The sequence below is a fragment of the Muntiacus reevesi genome, chromosome 3 (genome assembly GCF_963930625.1).
Source record: "Muntiacus reevesi chromosome 3, mMunRee1.1, whole genome shotgun sequence".
In the NCBI taxonomy this organism is placed as follows: Eukaryota; Metazoa; Chordata; class Mammalia; order Artiodactyla; family Cervidae; genus Muntiacus; species Muntiacus reevesi.
This window is the reverse complement of record NC_089251.1, coordinates 111,765,635-111,791,305: the sequence shown is the minus strand read 5'-3', so window position 1 is coordinate 111,791,305 and position 25,671 is coordinate 111,765,635. Positions and strand designations below refer to the sequence as shown.

Below are 25,671 nucleotides of genomic sequence, written 5' to 3'. Positions count from 1 at the left end.
ACAAGAGGATGAGATGGTTTGAGGGCATAATTGACTCAATGAACATGAGTTTGAGCAAGCAAGCTCTAGGAGATAGTAAAGGACAGGGAAGGCTGGAGGGCTGCAGTCTATGGGGTCACAAAGGGTCAGACAAAACTCAGTGGCTGAACGGCAACAACAATCTAGAAAGCACTAGATGACACCTGGCCTGAGCTCCAGAACAGCCATAACCAAGCTCATCATCTTTTCCTTCAAAATTATTTCTTCTCCAGTGCTCTTCAACTCTGTGAATGATACTATCATTTACTCTGCTAAAAAGAAACTTAACTTCATCCTTGACTCCTCTCTTTTTCTAACTTTTCACATTCAACCACCAAGAATTCTGTTAATTCCACCTCTTACATCTTTCAAATTCACTGACTTCTCTCCATCCAAACTACCATTATCTAGGTTCAGGTAACCAATTACTTCTTCCTGAATCACAACCACAGTCTCTTAAGTGGTTTAGCTGTTCACAGCTTAAATGTCAGCAATCTTCATTTTGAAGGCAATTTTAATTAAAAAACAAAAACAACCTTAACTCTCATCATGTTGCTTACATGGTACGGGCCAGTCTATAGCTCTCCACTGCTCTGAAGATAAAATCAACAATCTTCAATACAGCTTACAACACCCTTTATTATGGAACATCCCACTCACACTCATCTCACCAACCTCATCTATATCCTTTTTCCATTTGTATCTATGACTATCTGTTCACTTGAATCAAGTACCCTCTGCTCTCTTTTGTATCACTCAAATGCTGTCTCCCAGTCCAGAAATTTTCTCTTCCTGCTGCTGCTGCTGCTGCTAAATCACTTCAGTCATGTCCGATTCTGTGCGACTCCATAGACGGCAGCCCACCAGGCTCCCCCGTCCCTGGGATTCCCCAGGCAAGAACACTGGAGTAGGTTGCCATTTCCTTCTCCAATGCATGAAAGTGAAAGTGAAGTCGCTCAGTCTCTTCCTATCTCCCCCAAATCTAGTTAGCTCCTTCCATCCATATTTCAGGTATCAGCCTAGACTACATTTCTCTTAGGAAGCCAAGTTGAGATCTCTCTGGCCCACTGTATTTCACTCGTATGTGAAATTTCTCAGAATAATGATGGACATGTGGGGGAGAAGAGGTTGGGATTGAGAGAACAACTGCTTGTTGCATACTATGTTTAAGAGTGAAGAAGTGTGATAAGAATGTAAATTGATGCTTTGACTATAAATTGATAAATTGTGCAAATTCCATGAAAGGCAATTTTGTTAATATTTGTCAAAATTACAGGTGGATACACTCTCTGACCTGCTAATTTCATTTGTAGGTATATATTCTAAAGATTAACACCCACATATGCCAAATGATGTTGCAAGGATTAACACTGTCCATACAAAAGATTGTAAGTAATCCATATATCCAACAACAGGGACAATTTAAATAATTTATACTACACTCATACAACACAATACTCTGAAGCCATGAAATAATTAGATATTAGAGACGTCTTTATGTACTGATATGGTAAAATCAAGAAAGTATATTTTTAAATTCAAAAGTAAGATACAAAGTAGTAAATATGTTAGGCTAACATTTGTGAGAAAAGGTAAGAATCTACATAAAAATGAATAAAATTTCTCTGAAAGGATACTGAAATTGAGTATGTTAGTTGGTTCCCAGAGAGTGCATTTGGTGGCTGAGAAAAACACTGGAAAGGAGATGATCTTTTTAAACTTTTAAGCTAGCTCTAAAATAGAAAATTTTAAAAAGTCAATCAAACCAATAGGCTTTCAGTGAACCTCTACTAAATGTTCAGCATTATATCCTAAAAGTTCTCTTGGAATTTCCTTTTGCCTTTTTCAAAAAGTATACAAAGTAGTAAGTTAAGAAATCCAGGAGAAAAAATTCACCCAGACAGTAAGAGGAAAACATTACAATCAATAACCACAAAAGGCAGGAGCTTTTACTGTTGATTTTACCTCTTTTATTCCACCCCCCAACCCTTATAATATCACCTCTTAATGCCCCAAATCAACTCTGGTTAAATGAAATGGGGTCCATATGTGATAAGGGATTCTGTCGTGGCTTAGATGGTAAAGAATTTGCCTGCAGTGCAGGAGACCCGAGTTCAATTCCTGGATTGGGAAGAGCCCCTAGAGAAGGAAATGGCAACCCACTCCAGTATTCTTGCCTGGAGAATTCCATGGACAGAGGAACCTGGTGGGCTATAGTCCATGGGGTTGCAAAGAGTTGGACACAATTGAGCGACCAATACACACATGTGATAATGGGTGGGAAACAAAACAAGGGAAGAAAATGACCGTAAAGCATTTTTAAAAGTAAAAGCATTCAAATCAGCATCTTAGGAAACTTTAAGAACTTTCTATAAATAACAATAATAATAGCAGCTATTATTTGAGGACTATATACCATGAATTTTACAATATACTAAGCACCATGCTAAATACTTTACATACATAAATTAACTATTCCTTCTCTTAAACCTAGAAGACAAACAGGATGTGTATCTTATTATACAGATGAGGAAGTGAGTCCTAGAAGTTAAAGGGCTTATCCAAGGTCATATGGCTTATTATAGCATTTTTATTACTATAGTTGGGGGGTTGAGGGTATCAAAAAAGGTTATCCTTTCCAACCTCAAATTAGGAAAGAGGGAAATAAGATAGCCTTTTGAGATTAGGATTGTAGAAATCAGTACAGCTGAATATTTTTCCTTCTTGACTTCCAAGATATCATGTTCTCCCACCACTAAGCTATTCTTTCTGTCTCCTGTGGGTAGAGAAAGAGAAGATACAGTTAATCTCTAGATGCTGAAAATGCCTTGTTCTTGGTCTTGGGCCTTCCTCTCTCTTCTTTCTTTTTTCCCCCAGTGACACTATCCAGTCACTCAGCTTCATGTCTTTATAGACCACTGGTTTACAAACTTTTGAGTCTCAGAGACCTCTTTGCACTTTTAAAAAGTACTGAGGATTTTTTTAATATAGGTTATCAATGTTTACCATATTAGAAATTAAAACTGAAATATTAACTTCATTTAAAAGTAACATTATCAATTATAACTTTAATGAAAATAAAATTATTAATTTCACTTAATAATAATAAAATGATACATTAACACATTTTAAATAAAAAGTAACTATATTTTTCAAGGCAAAAAAATTTAATGGGAAGAATGGCAGTGCTTTACATTTTTGCAAAACTCTTTCATGTCCAGCTTAATGGATTCTCATGTCCGGGCGCTCATATCTACTTTTGTATGTACTTTGGTGCAAGATGTTATTTCAGTTGAAGTATATGAAGAAAATCCAGCCTCATAAAGATAAGTAGTTGGAATCAGGAGTAGTATTTTAATGGCCTTTTCAGATCATTGTAGGTATCCTTCTTTGATACTACACAATAACTGGATAAATAATGGTTTCTTAATGTTACGATGTGGAATCTAAACCCACATAAATGAGCTGTTGGTAACCTGCTACATTAAAATGCGCTGGTTGATTTTACATTATGACTGCGTCTTTTACACACGTATGACTTTTGTACATGTATGACTGTTTGGAAAACAGCGACTTACTGAATTTGAAGATCTTCAAGCGCTAACATTTATTATACAATAAAATATTGCTGACATTTGTTAATATTACCACAGATCTCATCAAAAAGTCTTTTAAGAAGTATTAAGAAGGGACTTTCCCAGTGGTCCAGTGGCTAAGACTCTACGCTCCCAATGCTGGGGCCCCAGGTTTCATCTCTGGTCAGGAAGCTAGATCTGATATGCCACAACTAAAAGATGCTGCATGCTGCAGCTAAGACCTGTCAGAGTCAAATAAATAATTTTTTTTTTTTAAGTATTGAGAAGCTATCAAGCTCTTGGTGGCAAACACAAGTTTTCCTATATTCTTTTTTTTTCTTTTTTTCTGTTTAAAGTTCAAATTTTATCCTTGGCAACAAATACTGTCAGTTGTTCTTCCTGAAGTGACAGCTTACTTCATTCATTTTAAAGAAAATGTCTGCCAAATACCCATATTTGAATAACCACAGTTTTCGTCTGCTAGCCATTCTTTCAGATGGTGTTCCATGAAAAAAATGTCCAGTTGAGCTTACAACTCAAAACAACTGAACAAGTGCTTTTCCTCAAGACAACCATCATAATTCAGTATGCAGAAGCAGTACTTTGTGGATTCTTCCTACCCCATATACTGAAGAGATCTATACTTAACGGGTTGAAATTTAAAATTAGTTACGTTTTATTGCACTTACATCAAGGGCATTTTAAGTAAGACTGGCTTGTTCTGAAGTGGGGGTCACTGCAAATGCATAGGGTGAATAATTCGATGAATTTGATGTTACTTGCCTTGATTCACACTAAAGTGACAATAGTTTTACCACTTTTTCACAAACTTTTAAATGAAATAGTTTAGTTTTGCAAATAATGTCTTAGTATTACTATGAACGTAGTTTTGACCTCATGGACTCCATTGAAGAGGTCATGGGGATCCCAGGGGTCTGCACGCCACACTTTGAGAACTGCTACTGTACAGACTATTACAATGACGTTCTGGTTTTTATCCCAGTCTATTCTTCCCTGGTGACTCAGCGGGTCAACAATCCATGGGCAAGGACCCGCAGGAGATTTGGGTTTGATCTCTGGGTCAGGAAGATCCCCTGGAGAAGGGAATGGTGACCCACTCCAGTATTCTTGCCTAGAGAATTCAATGGACAGAGGACCCTGGGGGGCTACTGTCTATGGGGTCACCGAGAGTCTGACATGATAGAGCGACTGACACTTTCACTTTTCATGCTTCTTTTGGTCCCAGGCCCACTGGACCTTGCAACAAGGATAGAAATGTCTTTGCACTTATCAAAGGCTGAGCCCTCTGCTTCAACTGTGTTTCCTAAACCCTCCAATCTTCCTTAGGACTTTGCTCCTTCAGTTATTGTCCTAATCCAGCATCCTCAATCCCTTTCTCTCTTATCAACATACAAACAAGCTCTAGTATCTCTTCCCATTCTTACAAATCCCTCCTTTGATCCCATAGGCCCCTCCAGCTACTGTCCCATTTCTCTGCTTCCTTTGGTAAACAAAGTCCTTCAAGAATTGTCTACACAGCTCAATAGAGCTGGAAAACAAATACAAAAACAAAAGTGACTTTGAAGGGTGGAAACAAGCGGAATAAAAACAGATATCTTCTTCCTCCAAACTCCTGAAAGACTCCCCACTGGTTAAAGTCAAATAGAAGAGAGACTCGATACATCTGTGCAAGTCAGCTGTCCAGGCAGTGAGCAGAAGATAAAACAGTGAAGAGGAGGTGTAGAGACAAGAGAAGGTTATCTTTTACAATTTTGTTAGGGGAACCACTTATCGAAACCTCCCACCATGGCCAGGCACAACAGTAAGGGTTTTCTTACAATAGGAGGTCCTGGTGAACAAAACAGAACCAACAAGGTACCACCAGCTGGAAGGGTTTGGGAAAAGTCAGAAGGAGAGTGGGGATGCCAGTCCGTATGTCCCATCAACCTCTAAAAACCCTTCTCATGGAATTCATCCTGGCTGAGCGATGAGTGTGCCAGTGGGAAGGACCCTGGGTCAGAATGACTGGCCAGGGACAACCCAGGAACCTGTGGTGATGGGATTATATCACCATAAAACCTGAGACTGTAAGCCACGGGGCAGAGCAATTCTCTTGGGTTCCTCTACCCTGCTGTTCTCTGCCTGGTGCCCTTTACCAATAAAATCTCCTGCTTTTTCAGCATGTGTATCTCCTTGGACAATTCGTTTCTGAGTGTTAGACAGGAGCCCACTCTCTGGCCCTGGAAGGGGTCCCCCTTCCTGCAACTGTTTACACATTTTACTGCTTACATCCTATCTTTCCTTTCATCTAGGGGAAAAGTTTGTAATAACTAAATAAATAGATAAATAAAATTTAATCACCCTCTTTAAAATTTTGTGCAGTTGTAGGATCTCAGCTCCTCAACGAGAGGATGAACCCAGGCCCACCGCAGTGAACGCACCATGGGACTTATGACTCTTAACTATGAGAGAATCTCCTAAAAAAATTTTTTTTAAATATAGAGTTGTCTACTTGCTATGGGCTTCCCTTGTAGCTCAGTCGGTAAAGAATCTGCCTGTAATGCAGGAGACCCAGGTTTGATTCCTGGATTGGGAAGATTCTCTGGAGAAGGAAATGGTAACCCACTCCAGAATTCTTGCCTGAAGAATCCCATGGACAGAGGAGCCTGGCAAGCTACAGTCCATGGGGTCGCAAGAGTTGGACACGACTTAAGCGACGAAACCATTACCACTACTTGCTACTGCACTCCTTCATGTCCCACTTACTGCTGTCTAGTATCTATTGTCACCACTCCAATAAAACTGCTCTAGTTAAGGCCACAGTCATTGTTTTGCCCTTACTTATTCAAACTTTCCAAAGCACTGAGGAAAACTGACCACTCCTTTCTTGAAATGCACTCCTTACACTCTCCTGGTTTTGTTTCCGTTCTACTTCATGGACTCTCTTCGGTGGTTAACTTTTCAATCTCCTTAGATTGTAATCGATTCTGACAGCTGGAGTATCTCTAACAGTTAGGTATTGGACTCTATTCTTTAAGCCTAAATGGATAGCTGAAATCTCTGAATTTCTCCCTATGGTCCAGAGCTCTCCCCCAGTTAGCACCATCAACTGCCTACCTGACAGCTCCACAAAGCTATCCAACAGTCTTCCCAACTTTACAGGTCCAACCCCCTGATTCTCTCATAAGCATATTTTTTCTCCCAGTCTTCTTTCCATCTGCTCTGACTTCTCTAAGCCTCACAAGTGGCAAAGCTGGGATGTTTGCTTTAACATCTAAACCTCTGTGCATGCCTTCATACTGTGCACTGCTACTACAGGTCCCCAACAAGGCTGCCTTCAGCCAGGTGTAAGTTCAAACAGTTCATCCACCTTAACATATTTTTGTATTTGAGTGCCAAATCTTTGGAAATCATAGAATCCTGTTTTGTGTTCACCAAAGTTTCCAAGTCTATTGTGGACAAAGTTATCAAACCAGGAAGAGATAGTAGAGACAATATGGGTTGGGTGGAGGCACAGCTAAAAGGAGAACCCCAGCCAGCTAGCGGGAACTGTCTACTCAGCATCCACCCGAGCAGGGTTTCTCAGCCTTGGCATTATTGGCACTGGGCACTGCATAATCCTCTGCTGCACGTTCTTTGTTGTATTCTGATTGTAGGATGTTTAGCAGCAACCCTATACTCTATTCACTATATGCCAGCAGTGCTCTTCTAGTTTTCACAGCCAAAATTGTTTCTGGACATTGCCAAATGTCCCCTCAGAGGTAAAACTTTCCATGCACCAACCCCAACTACACTAAACAGATGTACTTTATCCTCTAAAGGAAATATGGAAAGAAACAAACAAAGGATAAACACAATATATTTACAAACTTATGAGTTCAGAGACTTTTTAGAGACATGTGTGTGTGTGCTAAGTCATTTCAGTCGTGTCTAACTCTTCAACCTTATGGACTGTAGCCCACCAGGGTCTTCTGTCCATTGGGATATGGGGAAATAAAAGTATAAAAGAGTTTAACAAACTGCAAATGGTGTAAGCCCAATTTTGTAGAAAAAAATTTATATAAGCATTAAAAACACTGGAAGACTTAAGAATAATAATTGTTATTTACTGAACTACCTATTTTTGATAAACTACTATTTTTTTATTAAAAAAAATTTCAAATATCAAATCAATCAAATAATTGATTATAATTATATGAAAATACACAAGAGATGAAAGTATATAAAATGCTAATAGTAACTATATTAGGGAGGTGGGAATAAGATGCAATTTCTAGTTCTCTTTTCCATATTACTATTAATGTAGTCATATTTTATAAGAGATAAAGTTTATAGTGAAAAGAAAGCAATAACAATCATCTACGACTTCACTACCTCCAGATAACACTGTTAGTTTTCAATAAATTCCTTTCTAATCTTTTTCTAAGATCAACACAAATCACTTACAAACATTAATGTGAAGGAACCAAGGATGACACCAAGTTGGATAGGACAGCTAAAAGTTGGATTCAGAACATGATCTTGAGGAAGGAAAGAGAATGAAACTAACATTATGGACTGTTTTAGGTCTGACACAACGAAAAAGCCCAACTTCTGGATTTTGGACCTGACTCTCCATGAACTAGACAGGACAACACTGGACAAGGTGCTTAGATTTTCTAAATCGCTTTTAAAAATATACATATCTATTTCCTATCTACCTCCCACAGCATTTCTTTGAAGCTAAAATGAGAAAGCATGTGTGTGTGTGTGTGTGTGTGTGTGTGAGAAAGAGAGAAAACACTTTGTAAACTCTAAATTCATATACAAAGGTAAGAATCTTAACTGTCCAAGCCAACAGTAAAAATAGTGGTATGAAAGAAATTCAATAGTCTTTTTCCAAGCACCAAGGAAATAATATGACAAAAAACAACTTCTGTGTGACCGTGTGAATCACTAATCTTGATTCAGATTTCTGTGCCTAATAAAGCTGCTGTAAAGGAGAGGTAACCTTCAGGTATGACCTACAGAGAAAAACTGTTTATGCCTTGAACAGTGCCAAGAGGATTCTCAGCAGGCAGAGAGTGGAGAACCAGTCATCTGCTTCAAGGGTGCAAACTGGATCTCTTACCTGCAGCTCTGCTTCCAGGCCCAGCCGTCTGATAAAGGGATCAGTGACATGGTAGCGCCGCTCAAAACTCAGGGCACCCCGCTCCTGGGGGACAGAAACAAACTCATAGGTTCACCAATTCAAATGTAACATGATTTACTATGTTCCTATTACACATACAGCATTGTGCTGGGCTAGAGCTAGAAAAAGAGAACAAGAAACTGGCCTGCAGGAAATTATACTATACTTCGGCAGGGATTAGAGAATAGAAGCGAGTATGTAATTAAGCACTAAGTCATAATTGTTAGGTTCCAAAAAAGAAACCTGAAACAACAAATAGGGAATGTTTCCATATTTAGGTTAAAGAAGGTGGGCAACATCTTTAGGACACATATTGCAGGATATATACAAAGGAGAAAAATAACTTGCATGGTCCTCCAATTCTGTAACTCTGTGCCTCTAGGAATTATTCGTGGCCCCTGAGGGCCACCCAGTCTGATGAAATCAAACCAAAAAAGCATCCCGACAAGTGGACAAAGCTGCAAAAGGATGCAGGGCAAAATACATGAAACACAGACTAATGTGCGCCAAGTATTTAGCTCATGTAGAGGTATATACTCAGTCCTTCTAGATGGTGACCACACCTTATGCTGCATGCCACTTAATTTTTTAAAGATTTTTGGCACCTAACCTTTACAAAGAACTTTCTCGGGTTCTTTTAGATTTTATCCTCAAGATTAGCCTGCAGGCAGACAGACATTATTATCGTTTAACAGTAGAAAACTGCGGCGCAAGGAGGTGAAATGACTAAAGTCATACAGGTAGTTAATTAGGGCAGTGAGATTATAAGCTCCTGACCCCAGCCTGGGGTTCTTATTTCAGAAGCACCTCTTATCTTGGTTGAATCTCCTCCATTAAACCCCTGTGTTTCTTTACTGAAGGCCTCCCTGACAAAGTCTGGGCTACATAGCTAAATGAGTGTGACTGCTCAGTCATCTATTCATCTCACAGTACTAGAGCGTCTTCCACGTACAAACCACAGAGAAGAGGTGCAGGCTTTGGTACAGGAGACCCTCGAGGAAAAGAAGAGCAAGCTTAAGCTAAAGTGGGATTAGGACTCTCCCAGGTTCAGCTGAGCAGCCAGAGCAACATGAAGAAGCTCTACTTACTTACTTCTGCTGCACCCTCACCCTTAGAGATGTGCACACTCATGCTCCCCTCCCTCACCAGACTCCATCAATCTCAGGAGCCCAGGTACAAGTGCTTGGACAGAGGAATCTCCTTGCATTCCACGTTCTTGGATAAAAGAAGATCAGAGTCAAGAGACCTTGGCTCTAGTCCTGGGTCTGTCACTAATTAAATTATTTGTGCAACTTCGGGCAAGTCAGAGACTCTAGTCATCAGTTTATTCAGCTATAAAAGAAACCTGTGGGGAGAAAAGGACCTCATGTTCTGGATCATGGGCCTGGGTTGCTTACCTTTATCTGCCTACGGATGAGGTCTCTAGTTATGTTGACTTTTGCCATCTTCTCTTAATGGGTTCAACAGAAGGACGCTATAGAAGGATCTTCAGGACCCTTGGGCATTCCAGCCAAGCCCAGGTCCACAAGACACACATTTAATTATCTGGGGGAAAAAAATCATCAAACCTTGGGGGATGGGAAAAGGTGGCTTTGGAGCCCTGATTCCACCCCTAACATACCCCACCAGCCCACCCAGTAAACTGGCTATTGCCTGTGATTTATGACATGGTGCACTGGCCCTGCTCCACAGAGGTGAAGAACCTCTGAAGGGTCAAGGGGGCAGGGGAGAAACAGTGATTCACAGCCACAAGAAATATTGGAACAAACACTGAAGGAGTGTGGGCTTCTCCAGAAAGAGAGAGAGAGAGTGTGTGTGTGTGTGTGTGTGTGAGACTATGAGTATGAAGGAAGATGGAAACACATCCTGAAAGGAAGAACAAGGCATACAGTGAGAAAGATGTCAAGTTTCACTTGCTCAGTATGCATCTGTGGCCACCAGTCTGTAACTTTTAATTATGCTTCAAAATCCTTGACCTTCAGCTTAGCTCTCCCCCGAACCAAATCAGTATCACAGACAGAACATTCAACTTTCTAACAGATTCACAGAGTCAAAGAGTGGAGAGGAAATGTAATGGTGACCATGTCCAACTTTAAGAAAACCTTCTTCAGTATCCTGGTAGATTTTCAAACTCAGAACCTCTTGAAGCAAACTATTTCTTTGTTATACAACTCTGACAGAGAAACCATTTCTGATAAATTACCATTAAGAAAGCACAAAATATGGGAAATAAAAAAGCTCCAAACTGAAGCACACTCATCACAGAGTTTGGAAGAGCAAAATAAATAAATAAAGCCACCCAGGTTTCCAATGATAGAGGAACAGCTAAATAATGGATAGCCATATGATATAATACAGCATTAGAAAGGCTACTTGTGAAAGAAAAATGCTTATGTCACATTGCCTGTATTTTCTTTTGCAATAAACACTATCATCATAGCTATGTTTAAAAAAGGAAATATAAAAAATAACAATTGCCATCTTTACATAGTAGTATGACGGAATCTTTCCTTTTACTTTTTGATGTTTTCAAATTTTTTCTATACAAGTACATTAATTTTACAATCAGAAAAAAAAAAAAGCTAGAGAAAATAATCCCATGAAATTTTAAAAGAAAGTTCTGCCTCTTGTTATGCCCACTTTTTGGTCCTGTTTCTACCTCTGGAGTCACACAGGAGGTCCAGTCTTTCTTCTCCATGATGGCCTTATGACATATGGCTTTGGGACCCATCAGGCCTCTCTGCCTGCCACTCTCCTGAGTCAGCAGGACCCCCTGAAGCCACTTCTGGATCTTCTGGCCCGGGTTTTCCTCCTGCTGGCCTCCTACAGATCCCTTGTACACACTCCTAAAACCAAACGTTCCCCACCTGAGCTGTGAGCAGATTCCTTCCCTTCCTTTTGGCATTTAACCACCAAAGGAGACTCCATTTATAAACACTATGTTATTGGAGATAGCTTTTTTCCCCTTTAGTACTAGGCACACAGTAGGACAATAAAAAAACTTGCTGCCTGATTAGATGTTCCCATTCAGCTTGAATTCTTTGGGGTTTATGTCTCCATGATCTATTTTGGGATCACAAGCTCTTAAAAGGGCAAGAACCTTCCCTTAGAATGTGGAAGCCAACCAGCACTGCATCTCAGTAAGCACTACCCGGGATATACGGAAGTCCTGGGCACTAGCTAGGATCACAAGACCTACAAGCACCAGGAACATCCAGGGACGCTACTTAAGAACTACAATTCTGGGATGGCTTTTCCAGGGGCCCTTGGCTATCAAATTAAAATGATGAATTTGAACAAACTGACATTAACTAAGCACTGGCCTGCAATTGTGTTTGTGGTTCTGATTTGTGTTATAACAGTCAAAGCCAAAATATTAACAGTAATTGCCCTCACAATCACCAAGAATATGGGATGGGGCTTATTACAATGGAAAACACCAAAGTCGGTGAGTATATATGACATAAAGTAAGACCAGCCATGTGGCCTTGGTCAAGTCTCTTAATCTCTCTAAGTAGGCACTCATTCCTGTGACTCACAGGCACAGGAAGCACTGAAACAAACAGTGAAGGGGCCATGCATGCTTCACCAGAAGAAGGCTCACTTTTTCCTCCCAACACCCTTTTCCTTAGAAGGTTACTGGGAAGGTCAAATAAAATAATGTAAGTATAAAGCCTTTCCCCTAACTTTATTTTGAAAGGAACATAAATACTTGTATCTACTAAGAAATAGTAAGTTGCCAAATATTATGTACTTACTATGTGCCGAAAATTGTGCTAAGTGCTTTATATTTATTCATCCATTCATTTATTCACTCAACAAGTGAGCACAAGAAGCTTCTACTATATGCCAGGTACTATTCCAGGCCTAGGAGACACAGCAGTGAACAAAACAGATAAATTCCTTATTTTCAGGGTACCTATATTCCAGCAAGAGGGGATAGATAACAAATAATAATACAAATAAGACTATATCCAATAGTGAAAAGTGCTATGATGAAAATAAAACAAGCTGACCAGAGAGTGACTGATGAGCTACTTTTAGACTTGACGTTAAAAAAGATATGGTGCATTTTGGAGTTGTCTGGCTGCTCAGCATGTGAACTTCCTTCCTGTATTTTGGGAATTTCCCATCTGATGAGTCTGGTGGGAAATGGAGAGCCCTCTCACTATGAAGTGAGGATGGTGGAGACAAGATTCTCTTTCTAGGCTCTCCTACACCTAGTGTGTGTGCGTATGGCCCAGGCTACGTCAATAGACACATGAGCCCCAGACCTTAATTGAGATCTGCTGTCAAAGAATCAGAGGATCATGGAGAGTCCATGCTGGCAGGAAGGGGTGCTACAGCTGCCATTAAGGTGCAGTGAGCTGGTGGTAGTGTAAGCTATAAGTGGCAGCAGTGACTTCATGGACTGGTTTTGTGAATAATTTTGGCTGTGGGTCCTGGCTGCTAACTAATTTCCCTTGTTCCAGCCCATTCTTCAAGCCTGGCTTTGTGGCCTTCCTTGAAATTTTGTTGAGTTTCCTTAATATCCTTTCAAGAATCAGCTAGAATTGGTTTCTGTTGCTGACAACTACAAATCCAGTCTGATATAGAGGAGTTCTCTGAGATGACGACATTTAAGCTGAAATGTGAATGGCAAGAAGTCACAAAGATTTGGGGGATACAACTGAGAAGGGAGACAACCAGTGTTAACATCAGCTCAAAAGCTTGTATGGTAGATGCTGCTCCTATCGTCACTGTCCTATCATCACACAAGGAGACACAGTCATAGATATGAAACAATTCCCACAACGTCACATAGCTGAGAAATTGGAGCCGGAGCAGGGACCTAAACCTAAAACCGTATGTACACTCTTAACCACTATGTATACATAAATAAATTACTACGGTATGCAATTTCCTAGAGTAATGATCACTACAAGAATCCCCAAAGTGAAAGTTGCTCAGCAGTGCCCGACTCTTTGCGACCCCATGGACTATACAGTCCATGGAATTCTCCAGACCAAAATACTGGAGTGGGAAGCCTTCCCCTTCTCCAGGGGATCTTCCCAACCCAGGGATCAAACCCAGGTCTCCTGCACTGCAGGCAGATTCTTTTCCAGCTGAGCCACAAGGGAAGCCCAAGAATACTGGAGTGGGTAGCCTATCCCTTCTCCAGCAGATCTTCCAGGTCCAGGAATAGAACTGGAGTCTCCTGCACTGCAGGCAGATTCTTTACCAACTGAGCTATGAGGGAATTCCCAAAAGAGCCAAATAAATTGTCATTATTCACCCACTAATTTTCTTAAAACATAAACTGAATTTTTACCAAGCACCAAGCACTGAGCTAGTCATGAGGGAATACTGAAGATGAAAAGATACAGTACCTATGCTAAGAAGCAAAGAACCAAAGGCAAGGGACTTTGGGGAATTCCCTGGTGGTCCAGCAGTTAGGACTTGGTGTTTTCACTGCCAAGGGCGTGCGTTCAGTCTCTGGTGGGGAACTAAAATCCCACAAGCCACAAGGAGTTCTAACTAATATTGGTGTGTGGCTTGGAAATACTAAAAGGAACAAGAAGGGTAAAAGCAGAGAAACTAGGCAAGCAAAAATCACTGCTATTCAGGTAAATGGTAAAATGGAAACTGGGATTTAAAACAGTATCAGACTGGTAGGCAGAGGTTTAAGACCCCAAATGTCAAATTTAACACAACTGCTGCTCAGGTGCTATTTTGGTAAACAGCTCCATCCCCATCCTGAGAAGAAACGATAGCATACTGGCAGACAGCTCGTTCTGTAACACAGCCCACCCTCTCCTCTCTAAGGAAACAGTGCCTTTTCATAAACTTTTAGAGGCAGACAAGCATAACTGGAAATGCTTCTAAGTAGAGGTCATTTAAAAGGCTCACCTCAGGAGAGAAATACACTCAAATGTACAGAGGGCATAACTAGTTTCATACTTCTCAAATACAAATAATCAGAGCAATAAATAAAAGTTATATGAATACAAGATTCAATCATGGTCAAATTTTAAAAGCATTATTTTAAGGAATGTTCAGAAATAGTCGATTCTACAGAGTAAAGAACTTATAGACATGAAATGATATGAATTGAAATACTGAAATTGGCAAAAGGAAGTTACGTGTGTGTGTGTGTGTGTATGATTAAACACTAAAAAGTGTTTAATTCAAGAGAATTTCTATCTCTGGTGCAGTATGCGAATTACATAATATTCAGTTCTGTTGAGGGGTAAAAAGACCAAACTAAGTGACTTCAAGAATCCATAAAGTAACAATTTCAGTGTCTACTTTGCCAGGTACAGTGCTAGACTAAGAGCACAGAATGTAGTCAAAGTTACTTGAGTATCAAAGGCACCCAGGCCATAATCAGAGCTCCAAAGAGACACTGAAGAAGGCTAACTTTAACTTAGTCAAATGATCAAAATGAATAGCTAGGACAGTAAGTTCAGAAGGAACATGGAATAATAAATTAAATCTTATTTATACTCATTTATTCACACATCTAAACATATAACAGTAGAGCTAGACAGACTCCTGGGAAATCACTAATGAAGAATGAAGAGTTTAACAGTCAACAAGCAACTTTTTTTGGGCTGTGCCACACGGCTTGTGGGAACTTAGCTTCCCAACCAGGGACTGAACTGAGGCCATCACAGTGAAAGGGCTGAGTCCTAACCACCAGGGAACTCCCAGACAGCAAGAAACTTTTAATGTATCTTCTTCATCCTAAGGATAGCACAGTTAATAAATAAACTCTGATTTTCACACTTAAAGCTCTCATAACATTGAGGGCTAATTTGCTGGCAGAACATGAAAGTTCAAGAAAACGTTCTCCAGCTAGAATACAAAGGTTTAGGAATGGTATTTACTTGTAATTTAAGATACTACAGGCAAACTCCAGCTGATATTCAATGGAAAAGAGGAAGAAAGAAGCCAGTTTTTGTGAATCAGGAATATGAGAAATATAGAAACACCTAAGGCACAGAGGAAAATGTTATAAAGAAAACGTGAGCTTCTATGTAGATGTATCTTCCAAAAGGTATTCTGTTCCTGGAGCTCTAAAACATCTAGAACTTAACACCATCACTTCCACAAACTTTTAATTTAGGCTACTGGGATACTTTCTTCAATGGGCCTATATCTGTTAGTTAAAAGAAGCTAATAAAATTCAGTTTGGAGGACTTAAATGCATTACTTCATAATGCAAGTGTTAGTCCCTCAGTCATGTCTGACTCTGTGCAACCCCATGGACTGTAGCCCACCAGGCTCCTCTGTCCATGGGATTCTCCAGGCAAGAATACTGGAGTGGGTTACCATTTCCTTCTCCAGGGTCATAATGCAAAGGGTACCAGTAATATAACAGCTTAAGGTTAACAAACCCTAGAACAAAGTACACCTGGAGAAGATTACTCATCTGGAACCAAGGATTAAATGGCAATATGCAGACATGAGGAACCACCCATTTTGGGTGTGCCTTAGTCCTTGTTTGGGCTCTGGTTAATGTAGCAGAAAGAGAAGCAGACTTAAAATACATAGGCACCCGGGCCTGAATTTCAGCCTCTGGTTGGGCAAGTTACTTAATTTCTCCGAGTTTCAATTTGCTCACTTGTAAAAGAGGGATGCTAACCTACTTCAATGGATCATTGTGAGGAATAAATGATGAAGTATGTATGAAAGTGCAAAATATATACCTGGATCACAGGGGCTTAATAGATGGTTAATTGAAGGCTTAGTTGGGCACGACTGAAGTGACTTAGCAGCAGCAGCAGTAGTGAAATGAAAGTCGCTCAGTTGTGTCCGACTCTTTGTGACCCCATGGACATTCTTCAGGCTAGAATACTGGAGTGGGTAGCTGTTCCCTTCTCCAGGGGATCTTCCCAAGCCAGGAATCAAACCCAGGTCTCCCACGTTGCAGGCAGATTCTTTACCAGCTGAGCCACAAGGGAAGCCCAAGAATACAGGAGTGAATAGCCTATCCCTGCTCCAGAGGATCTTCCCCACCCAGAAATCGAACCAAGCTCTCCTGCACTGCAGGCAGATTCTTTACCAACTGAGCTATGAGGGAATAGATGGTAGCCAAACCTAAATTCTAAGACCGGATAACTCCTGTTATCTATGCTCAGTGACACGGTTACAACATTTCTTCCACATTTCCTTCCCTACTAGAGAGACAAAGCTGACATTGAGGATTCCATTGTGCGTGGTATGGTGGGGCAAAGAGAACAGGATGTCTTTATCACCTCTGCTAGCTTTGAAATACAAGATCAGGAGAAAAAAAGTGACTTTGTTGAAAACAAAGAAATTCCATACAAAACTTGTGTAAGAATGCATATAGTAACATTATTCACAATAGCTAAAAGGTAGAAACAACCAAAATGTCCATCAACTGATGAATGGATAAACAAAATGTGGCTTATGCATACAATGGAATGTTATTTGGTCATAAAAAGGAATAAAGTATTGATTCACGCTGTAACATGGATGAAAACTTGAACACATTATGCTAAGGGAAAGAAGCCAGTCCCAAAATGCCACATATTGTGTGAATTCATTTATATGAAATCTCAAGAATAGAAAAAGCTATAGAGACAGAAAGTAGATTAGTGGTTGTCTAGGGTTGAGAGAGAAGATGGGGTGATTGGGGGTGGGCAGTGATAGCTAAAGGGTATGGTTTTCTTTTTGGGGGGGGGATGACGAAAATGTTCCAGAATTAGATGGTTATACAACTGTGACTATATCAAAAGGTGAAGAACTGCACACATTAAAAGCATGGGTTTTATGGTAAGTAAATTATATCTCAGCTGTAAAGGAGGAAAAGTCCCCAAACCCTTTCTTCGGTTCTCTACCTCAAAACCACAATCTAAGAACATTTAGTTCTCACCCTTTCCTTCATTTGTCTCCTAACTCGAATAGCAGTTATTTATGTGGCTTCTTTTCCTTAACAGACAGAAAACATCCTGAGGGCCAACTCTATCTATCTGATTCATCTACTGACCCCTCCTGGGTCTCCCAAGGAGTGATGTGGGCTTAGCAGGTACCAATATATTAAAACTTGCTGAATGAATAACAGCATGACTGCCCTGCATACAAACATTATACCTATCACAATGCTTCTGTTCATGCTTTTATTTGAACTTCATAATATCTTGAGAGGAAGCTGGAAAGTTTCTATGATCCCCTTTTAACAAGGGCGAACTGAAGCCCACTGCTATGTGGTACTGAGGGAGAGGCACTGAACTGGGATTAGGGTCTTGTGCTCCAGGCCAAGACCTGCCTCTAGCTGGCTATGTAACTCGGTGAGTATGGCATTTCATTCCCTCAGTCTATTTACCCATCTGTAAAATGAGAGGTAGACTGAGATGCACTGCAAAATTCGTTCCAATTCCATTATCCCAGGACACACTGCTGGGAAGCAGTAGAGTGGAGATCAAACCCACATCATCTGTATTCTCCTTCCTCTGGACTTGCTGCCTCCCACTGCAGGGAGGTGCCCCCAGCTGAGTGACAACTGACCGACCTCCCTGTCAACATCCTGAATTATGCAAAAAGATATATGCAAGTTTCCTCTCTATTTGCAATGGTTTTCCTACTGGAGCAATCCTATGGGGGAAAAAAAAGCACTTCCAATGCATAAAGGTAATCTGAACTAAAATAATAAAATAAAAAGTTGGCTGCAGAGTCCAACAGACCTCAGGTTCAAATTCCAGTTCTGCCACTTACTTTCTCTGTGACAGTATTTCTAAACCTCAGTTTCCTAATCTATAAAACAGGGATTATAAAGCCCACCTTCACAGAGTGATGAGGAATGGGAGGAACCACATATGTAAAATGCCTGACACTGAGTCTGTAAATAGTATTTATTGGACATTCTAAGCACCTTACAAGTACTATCTAACAGACCTCTCCTCATAACAGCCCTATGAGATGGGTACTACTATAATTCTCATTTTATAGATGAAGGACTGAGGCATGGAGAAGTTAACTTGCCCAAAGTTACAGTAATTAAATGAAGAGTCAAACTAGGTAGTTTATCTTCAGAACCCAGGCTGTTGACCACTAAAAAAGAATTACTACTACTATCTTTATTTAGAGCACATCCAAGAGGTCTTTGCCAAAAGAAACTCTGTCTCTTATCATTTCTTAGGGTTAAGCTAAGGCATCAAAATCACCTTGACTCTGCTGGTCTCAAACACAAACTTAAAGGTTGCATTTCAGGGTCATGGACTAAGTTCGCACAAGAACATCTGAAAAAGGTGTGGATGGCAGGACAAGTCCATCAGTCAAGCATCATTGGAAAAGTTCTTTGCCATCTTTGAGGCTCCTGGATTAAACGATTCTGTATGGGGCTGACTGAAGCATTCTCTGGGAAAGGCCATCCTAAGAAATGCTCCACTTTGTGGGAGCGCTGGATGAAACTCATCTTGATGTCTTCTCTGTCTGTAGAGTTCTCTATCACCATCCGAGTTTTGTAAAAGAATTTCCTGTTCTCAGAGCTTTGCTTCTCAATGACCATACTAATTTATCTGTGATGTCACAGGGCCACAATTATCTTAAGGTAGTGGAAGGGAACAGAAACAGAAATGGGAGAGAATTCTGATAACGTTATCCTTTCTCACTGAATTCAAGAGCATCCAGTCTTGCACTTCACCTTTAACTTGCATCGTCCCAAATCCTGCCACAACTCAACGTACCTCTCATAGGGAAGACCTTTAAGTTTCACCCTCTAATTTCACTCCTAGTAGAATCAAGGAAAACTAAGTCAATCAATTTGGAAAGGTTTCCTTTTTGATTCAATTGCAGTTGTGTTATATCCAGATGTCCAGCTCAAGAGGGAACCGGAAGAGCCACTGGCACCCTTCATCAAGCCTCAACTGATGAAGCTCTCTGACCAAAAACGCCTGACTCCCATTCTGAGAAAGGCTCTCTAGAAGGTTTACGAATAAGCACAGTTTTATGTTTTCCGAAAATAAAATCTGGAGGTTATGAACAAGGACAAAATTTTACCAAGGTCGTGATCCTACCACTGCCTCCAAAGAGCTTGTAGACAGCGACCTGGGCAAGGACTGAGCCTCTTCTGCCCCCTTCCCCAAGAAAATGGGGTTAATACCTCCCCAGATGGCTACAGGGAGGATTAAGGGTTATTATTCTTTGCATCCAGCTCTGTCACAGCTCTAGCAGTTATGACCTTGTTCATTCTAAAATAAGACATTAAATATAAAGATGCAGCAGTGATCCCTGAGTCTGGCTCTACAACAGGGTGAGAATTTCCTTTCCACAGAGCCTCCAACACTGCCTCCTATACCCCAACCTGTTGGCTGAATCCTCCTCTTATTCAGGCCTCAAGTTTTTAAGGTATTAGTCACTAATGCCACAAAGCCCTTTGTGGAGTCAGCAGCTATTACTAATGGCACCAAGAATGAACCCCAGAACTACTCTCAGCGTTTCTGACAGGCCTGAATTCACCCCGAAGAAACCAAAGTCCCTTCACCCCCAAACCCAGGCCCTTGATGGGCAATAGATGAGATCTAATGAAAAGCAAATATTACATCAGTGAGTCCTCACAAACCCACTGTAAAGTAGCTGATCATTTCACAGATCAGAAAAGCATAGCTCAGAGAGAACATGTGATTTACTCTAGGACACGCATCTAGGAAGGTGCACACATAGGATCAGTATCAGCCCTACTATTACTCCCTGTGTAACCTCCAGCATATCTGTCAACTTTCTGGATCCTCAGTTTCCTCATCTGTAGAGTGGGAATAGTGATAATACTTATCACTAGGACTAAATGAAATATTGGAGGAAAAGTGTCCAGCAAGTGCCAGGCACAAAATATTCAATACATATTAGTTTTTTATGGATCAAAACAGTAGGAATTTTATATAATTTTCATATATTAAGTTTAAAATACTAAAAAAAAAAAACACCTTCTCCAATTAACTACATAAGTATGAACTCCTCTACCATATCTTTGATAAAAAGTGGCAAAGCCTCTGCTTGAATACTTCCAATAATGGGTAACTCACTCCTTCACAAGGCAGCCCATTTTGTTTTTAGAAAGCCAAATTCTCTCCTGTCAAGCCAACATCTACCCTCTTGGGATTTTCATCCTCTGATCTTAGTGCTGCATTCCAGAATCACACAGAGAAAAGTCCAGCTCCCTTTCCAAGGACAGTTCTTCAAGTATATGTCCCCCAGGCTCTTAGCTCTGGTCCTTTCAGCTCCTGATCAAGTGTCACGGTCCCTGAGGAGAGAGAGCTGGATCTGAATTCTGATCCTTTCACTTACTAGCTGTGTGGCCTTAAGCAAGTTATTTTGCCTCTCTGAACCAGTATCTTCATATGTATGCCAGGAAAAATGATTTTCGCCTCACCGGGTAGTCATGAAGGTTAAATTAGATAAAGTAAGAACACTACTGAGCATAGAGTCTGACATATACCAGGCCCTCAATAAATGTCAGTCACTTTTTAGGATGTATTCCAATTAGCAAATATCCCTCACAGTAAATAAGCCAAAATTAAATGTAACACAAGGGAATGGTTTCTGATGGGAACTATCAAGGCTTGGGTTTTTGAAGAGCTTTCTTATTATACAGCTGAGAAGAAAACAAAGTCCAAGAGTTATATGGGATTGGCAGCCCAAAGATGTGGTGGAGAATCTGGAAAGGTGACAATCAAAGAAGAAAGGAAACAGAATGGATCATTAAACCAGTCACCCAAAAGAAAAGGTATCACCACACTATGTGTTGTCTATGACTCCCACTCTGAGACCCAGGACTGCATATGCAGGCTATATTCCTTAATTCAAAAGAGAGAAGAAAAATAATTGAAGAATAATTAAAGTCACAGTTCTGGATCGTCCCAGTAGTTAGCCTCTCCAGAGCTACAGATGTTTAGCAGGGGGCTTCTTCAGTTGTAACCTGCCAGATTCTGAAGCCCAGGTGTGTGAAAATATCCTTCACAGGACGTCTCATGAGTTCTTTCCAGCTAGGAAAGCAGTTTGACAACTTTAAAACTCAAAACTGGCAAATTGTCAATGATATCATCACCACAAGCATTATACATATTCTCTATCCTTCAGTGACCCCAAGGAAAGGAATCCCAGGCACAAATATAAATTGCTGTTCAGTTATTCCTCAGAGTTGACCCCAAGCACTGCTTCTACAAACGGGAATGTGACTTGAACAAAAGTGCCCCCAAACAGATCAAAAGAGGGAAGGATCGCTAGACTCCAGAACTGAAGCAGTGTGATCGCAAACTATGGCAGAAAAGGTTGTTTTCCCACCTACCAATGAAGCACAACAGCTTACAGTGAAGAAATTCATTGTCAGTCTTAAGACTCGGCCCAAAGAAGCCCTTCTAGTTATTCCTTGGCATGTGATAGAGGATCTGGTTATTACCATACTCAACAGCCAAGACTCAATTCAACCTCTTTAAAAACAGAAGAATTACAAAGAAGAAGCCAGAATTCAAACCAAAATAGCCTTAAGTAGTTCCTTCACCTTAGGAAGAAAGACTAGCCACTCAAGAAGGACTGCAAGATACAGGAAAGTTGAGTGAGGCCACTGGGCATACCTGTGCCCTAGGTGGGGATTTCATAATGCCTCTGAGTCAGGAGGTGACCTCAGAATAGTTTTCTCAAAACTGTTTCAGGCTTTATTAAAAGTGATGACTTAACTGCCACTTTGCCCTAACCACCTACCCATCTTTAGGAAGAATGGGGAAGCTACAGCCACCCTACCAGGCTTTTAAACTCACTAACTTGAGAAGAAAACTTTAAAGTTGCTCTATCAGTTAAAGAAAGTCATAGAAGAAAAGGCCTTTGGGCGAAATAGTCAAATAAGGTTGCTAGACATGAGTCGTAAGTCCCGATATCTCTTTTCTAGAGACCCTGGTAGCACACCTGCAGAGGAGAGCCAGAGGGCATTGAGCAAATTCAACCTGGCTGGCAAGGGGGCGTCTCACTGCAGCTTTCAGTAACGAGTACTGGAACCTGCTGGGTCGCAGTCTCTCTCCTACTCCACACTTCCTACTTGCCCTTTGAAGTGGGTACTGAATAGCCAGCTCCCAAGTAAAGGCCCTTTTGTACGGGCGCTACAGTCGCCTGGTGGAAACACCTCGGCAGAGTTCAGTTTGGTGCCAGGATGGGCCACTGAAGGCATCTGCGGCTGCCAGAAGCCTGGACTGGACACGGGGACGGACAGAGAGAGAGAGAGAGAGAGAGAGAGAGAGAGAGAGAGAGAGAGAGAAACTAAGAGAGAGCAGGAGATCAGGTCAACGTTGCCCTCTCGGCACTTCCACCTGCCCCCTTCTTCAAGAGACCCGGGCCAGATCAGATGTCAAACAAAAACTCCGCAAAAAAGTCCCGTGATGGGACGACTTCCATCTCTCCCTCTGCTGAGGCTTCCCGAACTCCCAAAGCCTCCCCCCCCCGCCCCCCACGTCCCAGCCAGCCCTCCGTCCCCACCTCGCCCCCGGCCCACTCTGCCCCCCACCCCGGCGAGGCCTGCCCCTTCTCGGGACACCCAGGGGCCCCCCCAGGCGGACAGGCTCAGGCCCCCGGGCAGGCAGGGCTGGGGCCGGCCCAGAGCAGAGGCGGCCCGTGCGCCCAAGGCTGCCGGAGCCGGTCCTCGCCTCGGCGCCAGCGGAGAGCAGGGGGCGGCGGCTACCCGTACCTGTCAGGCCTCTTCCTAGGACCGGTGGCGGCGCAACTTCAGGAGCCCATGACCGTCCGGGGGGCCCGGCCCCTCTCCCCGGAGGGGGGGCGCGGATCCCGGGGAGGGGGCTGGGGAACCCGGGCTGCTCTAGCCCCTTCCCATGCTCCCCGCCCGGCGCCTGGCCGGGGCCGGACAGCGCCTCCGCCCGCCCCTGCGCACCGCCTCACACCCGCGCTCACACACACACTCACACTCCCTCGCGCGCTCTCACACACGCACTCCCCTCCCTCCTCCTCTGTTTATCTCCTCCAGCTGTCTGGGGACCCAGGAGAAGCCCAGCACCGCGCCTGCGCCACGCAGTCTCCGCCCCCGCCCCGCGTTTCACAGCCAGCGGCTACGCTACGGAGACAGCGCCCGGCAGTTTCCAGAATGGCGATCAGGGCCCCCCCCACCCCCCTCCCCGCCCCGACACCCTCCACTCCCCGCGCCCGGTCAACGTCTGCTGCCGGCGGCGCCCACTAACCTGCTAGTGGGGGAGTCCCGCACAGGCGCGGCCAATCCGCTTCGCCGCTCGCCAGACCGGCAGCCAGTGGGCGGGCGGAAAAGCTGGGCTAGGCCCTGGGGCATCCTGGGAGTAGTAGTTTTTCTCCGTCGAAGAACTCCCGCAGCGCGGGCTCACCCCGCCCAGTTGCCATTAGTTACCCGGACGCGCCTTCTACCCTATATCCACGTAAAATGCTCCCTGCTGTCGCTTTTGGGACACTCCCCTCACCCATTGCCCCCAGAGCCCGACACAACCTCCTAAGAGCCTTCTCAAGACTTCCTCAGAGCCCCTTAATCGCGGGACCCCTGAAGGCTGGGGCCCCAGGTCCTCCCCCAGAGCCAAGTCTCAGCTCACTCCGTCCTATTCTTGGGGGCTGCTGAAGCGGCACATTCCTCACCGTTCTCTCCCCGCCTGAAGGAGGAGGATAAAAGGTAATCAGCCTACACCGGGTGGCCTGGAGGGGAGCCAGTCATACACACACTCTTGGAAACCCTCAGTCTGTTGGGAGAGACAAGATGCGTCTGAGATCGGTGGAAGTGCTGCTGGTTCCACCTCTGAGAGGCCGTTCCAGCCTTGTGGAGTCCAAGCCTAATGGAGGAGTCACTTCCTCTCTAAGGCAGTTCCCAAGGTCACAAAGGAGTCATCATGCCTAACTTCTGAAGGTAGAGACCGGGACTCACCCATGAGGAGCCTCCAGTCAGAAAAAGAACACAAGGTCATCTTCCAAGAATGGAAACTTAACGCTCACCCATAGAGTGCCCTCTGTCAGACAATAACAATAATGTGCTTTTGCTGAGCATTTACTTACTATGTCAGCACTGTACTGAGTACAGTTCCTTGAAAAGCAAAAGTTAGTCGCACAGTCGTGTCCAACTCTTTGGGATCCCATGGACTGTAGCCCACCAGGTCCTCTGTCCGTGGAATTCCTCAGGCAACAGTACTGGAGTGGGTTGCCATTTCCTTCTCCAGGGGATCTTCCTGACCCAGTGATAGAACCTGGGTCTCCTGCGTTGCAGGCAGAATCTTTACCAACTGAGCTACTAAGGAAGATGCTATTCCTTAGATAGGTACTATTACTGTATCTGTTTTGCAGGAGAGGAAACTGAGGCATAAAAAAGTTAAAGGCAAGTTGCCCAGGGTCACATGGATGATAAGGAACCAATCTGAGAGTCTGAACTTTTGAACAGTGCCTGTCCTTCCAGTGAGAACCAGGCAGCACTTGTCCTCAGGAAGAACTATATATATGTATTTAGCATTTATAGTGTTTGCCCCGTGTTTATCACTCTTCTGCTCATATCAAGAGCTGAATTAGTCTGTGAGCTCCCTAAGTGCGATTTCTCCCCATTTGGAGGCATTAAAGCCTACCCTTGTCAATTCAGCTTTGTGCAATGCCTTTATCCTAAAAATGTTGTGGATCATTCCTCCTGATCTCTCTCTTATAGATAGATGTTTCACCAAATTTAAAAAATGATAGGGGATTTCCCTGGCAGTCCAGTGGTTAAGACTCTGTGCTTCCAATGCAAGGGGCACGGGTTCAGTCCCTGGTTGGGGAACTAAGAGCTTGCATGCTGGATGGTGTGACTAAACTTCGAGACTGGGAGAAAGCTTTGAGATCACCTATGTAGAGCTCCCAAGGTGCAGGCTGAAACACTGGTTCAATTCAAATGAATAATAGCTAACATTTATTGAACATTTACCATGGGAGATA

At 42.5% G+C, this 25,671-nt stretch overlaps 1 protein-coding gene across 4 annotated transcripts in view; it reads right to left on the bottom strand.

Moving 5' to 3' along the window:
* WDTC1 (WD and tetratricopeptide repeats 1) overlaps positions 1-23,741 on the bottom strand; it is a 60,592-nt gene extending 36,851 nt beyond the window's left edge. For 2 of the 4 annotated variants that reach the window (XM_065930164.1, XM_065930167.1), the window contains exons 1-3: positions 23,438-23,740; positions 10,161-10,308; positions 8,704-8,787 (exon numbers count right to left, since the gene is read on the bottom strand). In XM_065930164.1, the coding sequence (XP_065786236.1) occupies positions 8,704-8,787; positions 10,161-10,208 (132 nt within the window). In that variant the 5' untranslated portion in view covers positions 10,209-10,308; positions 23,438-23,740. Of the gene's footprint in view, positions 1-8,703; positions 8,788-10,160; positions 10,309-23,437 lie in introns of all 4 variants that reach the window. The other 2 variants (XM_065930165.1, XM_065930166.1) reach the window with 2 other exon arrangements.
* Between the last annotated feature and the right edge of the window lie 1,930 nt (positions 23,742-25,671).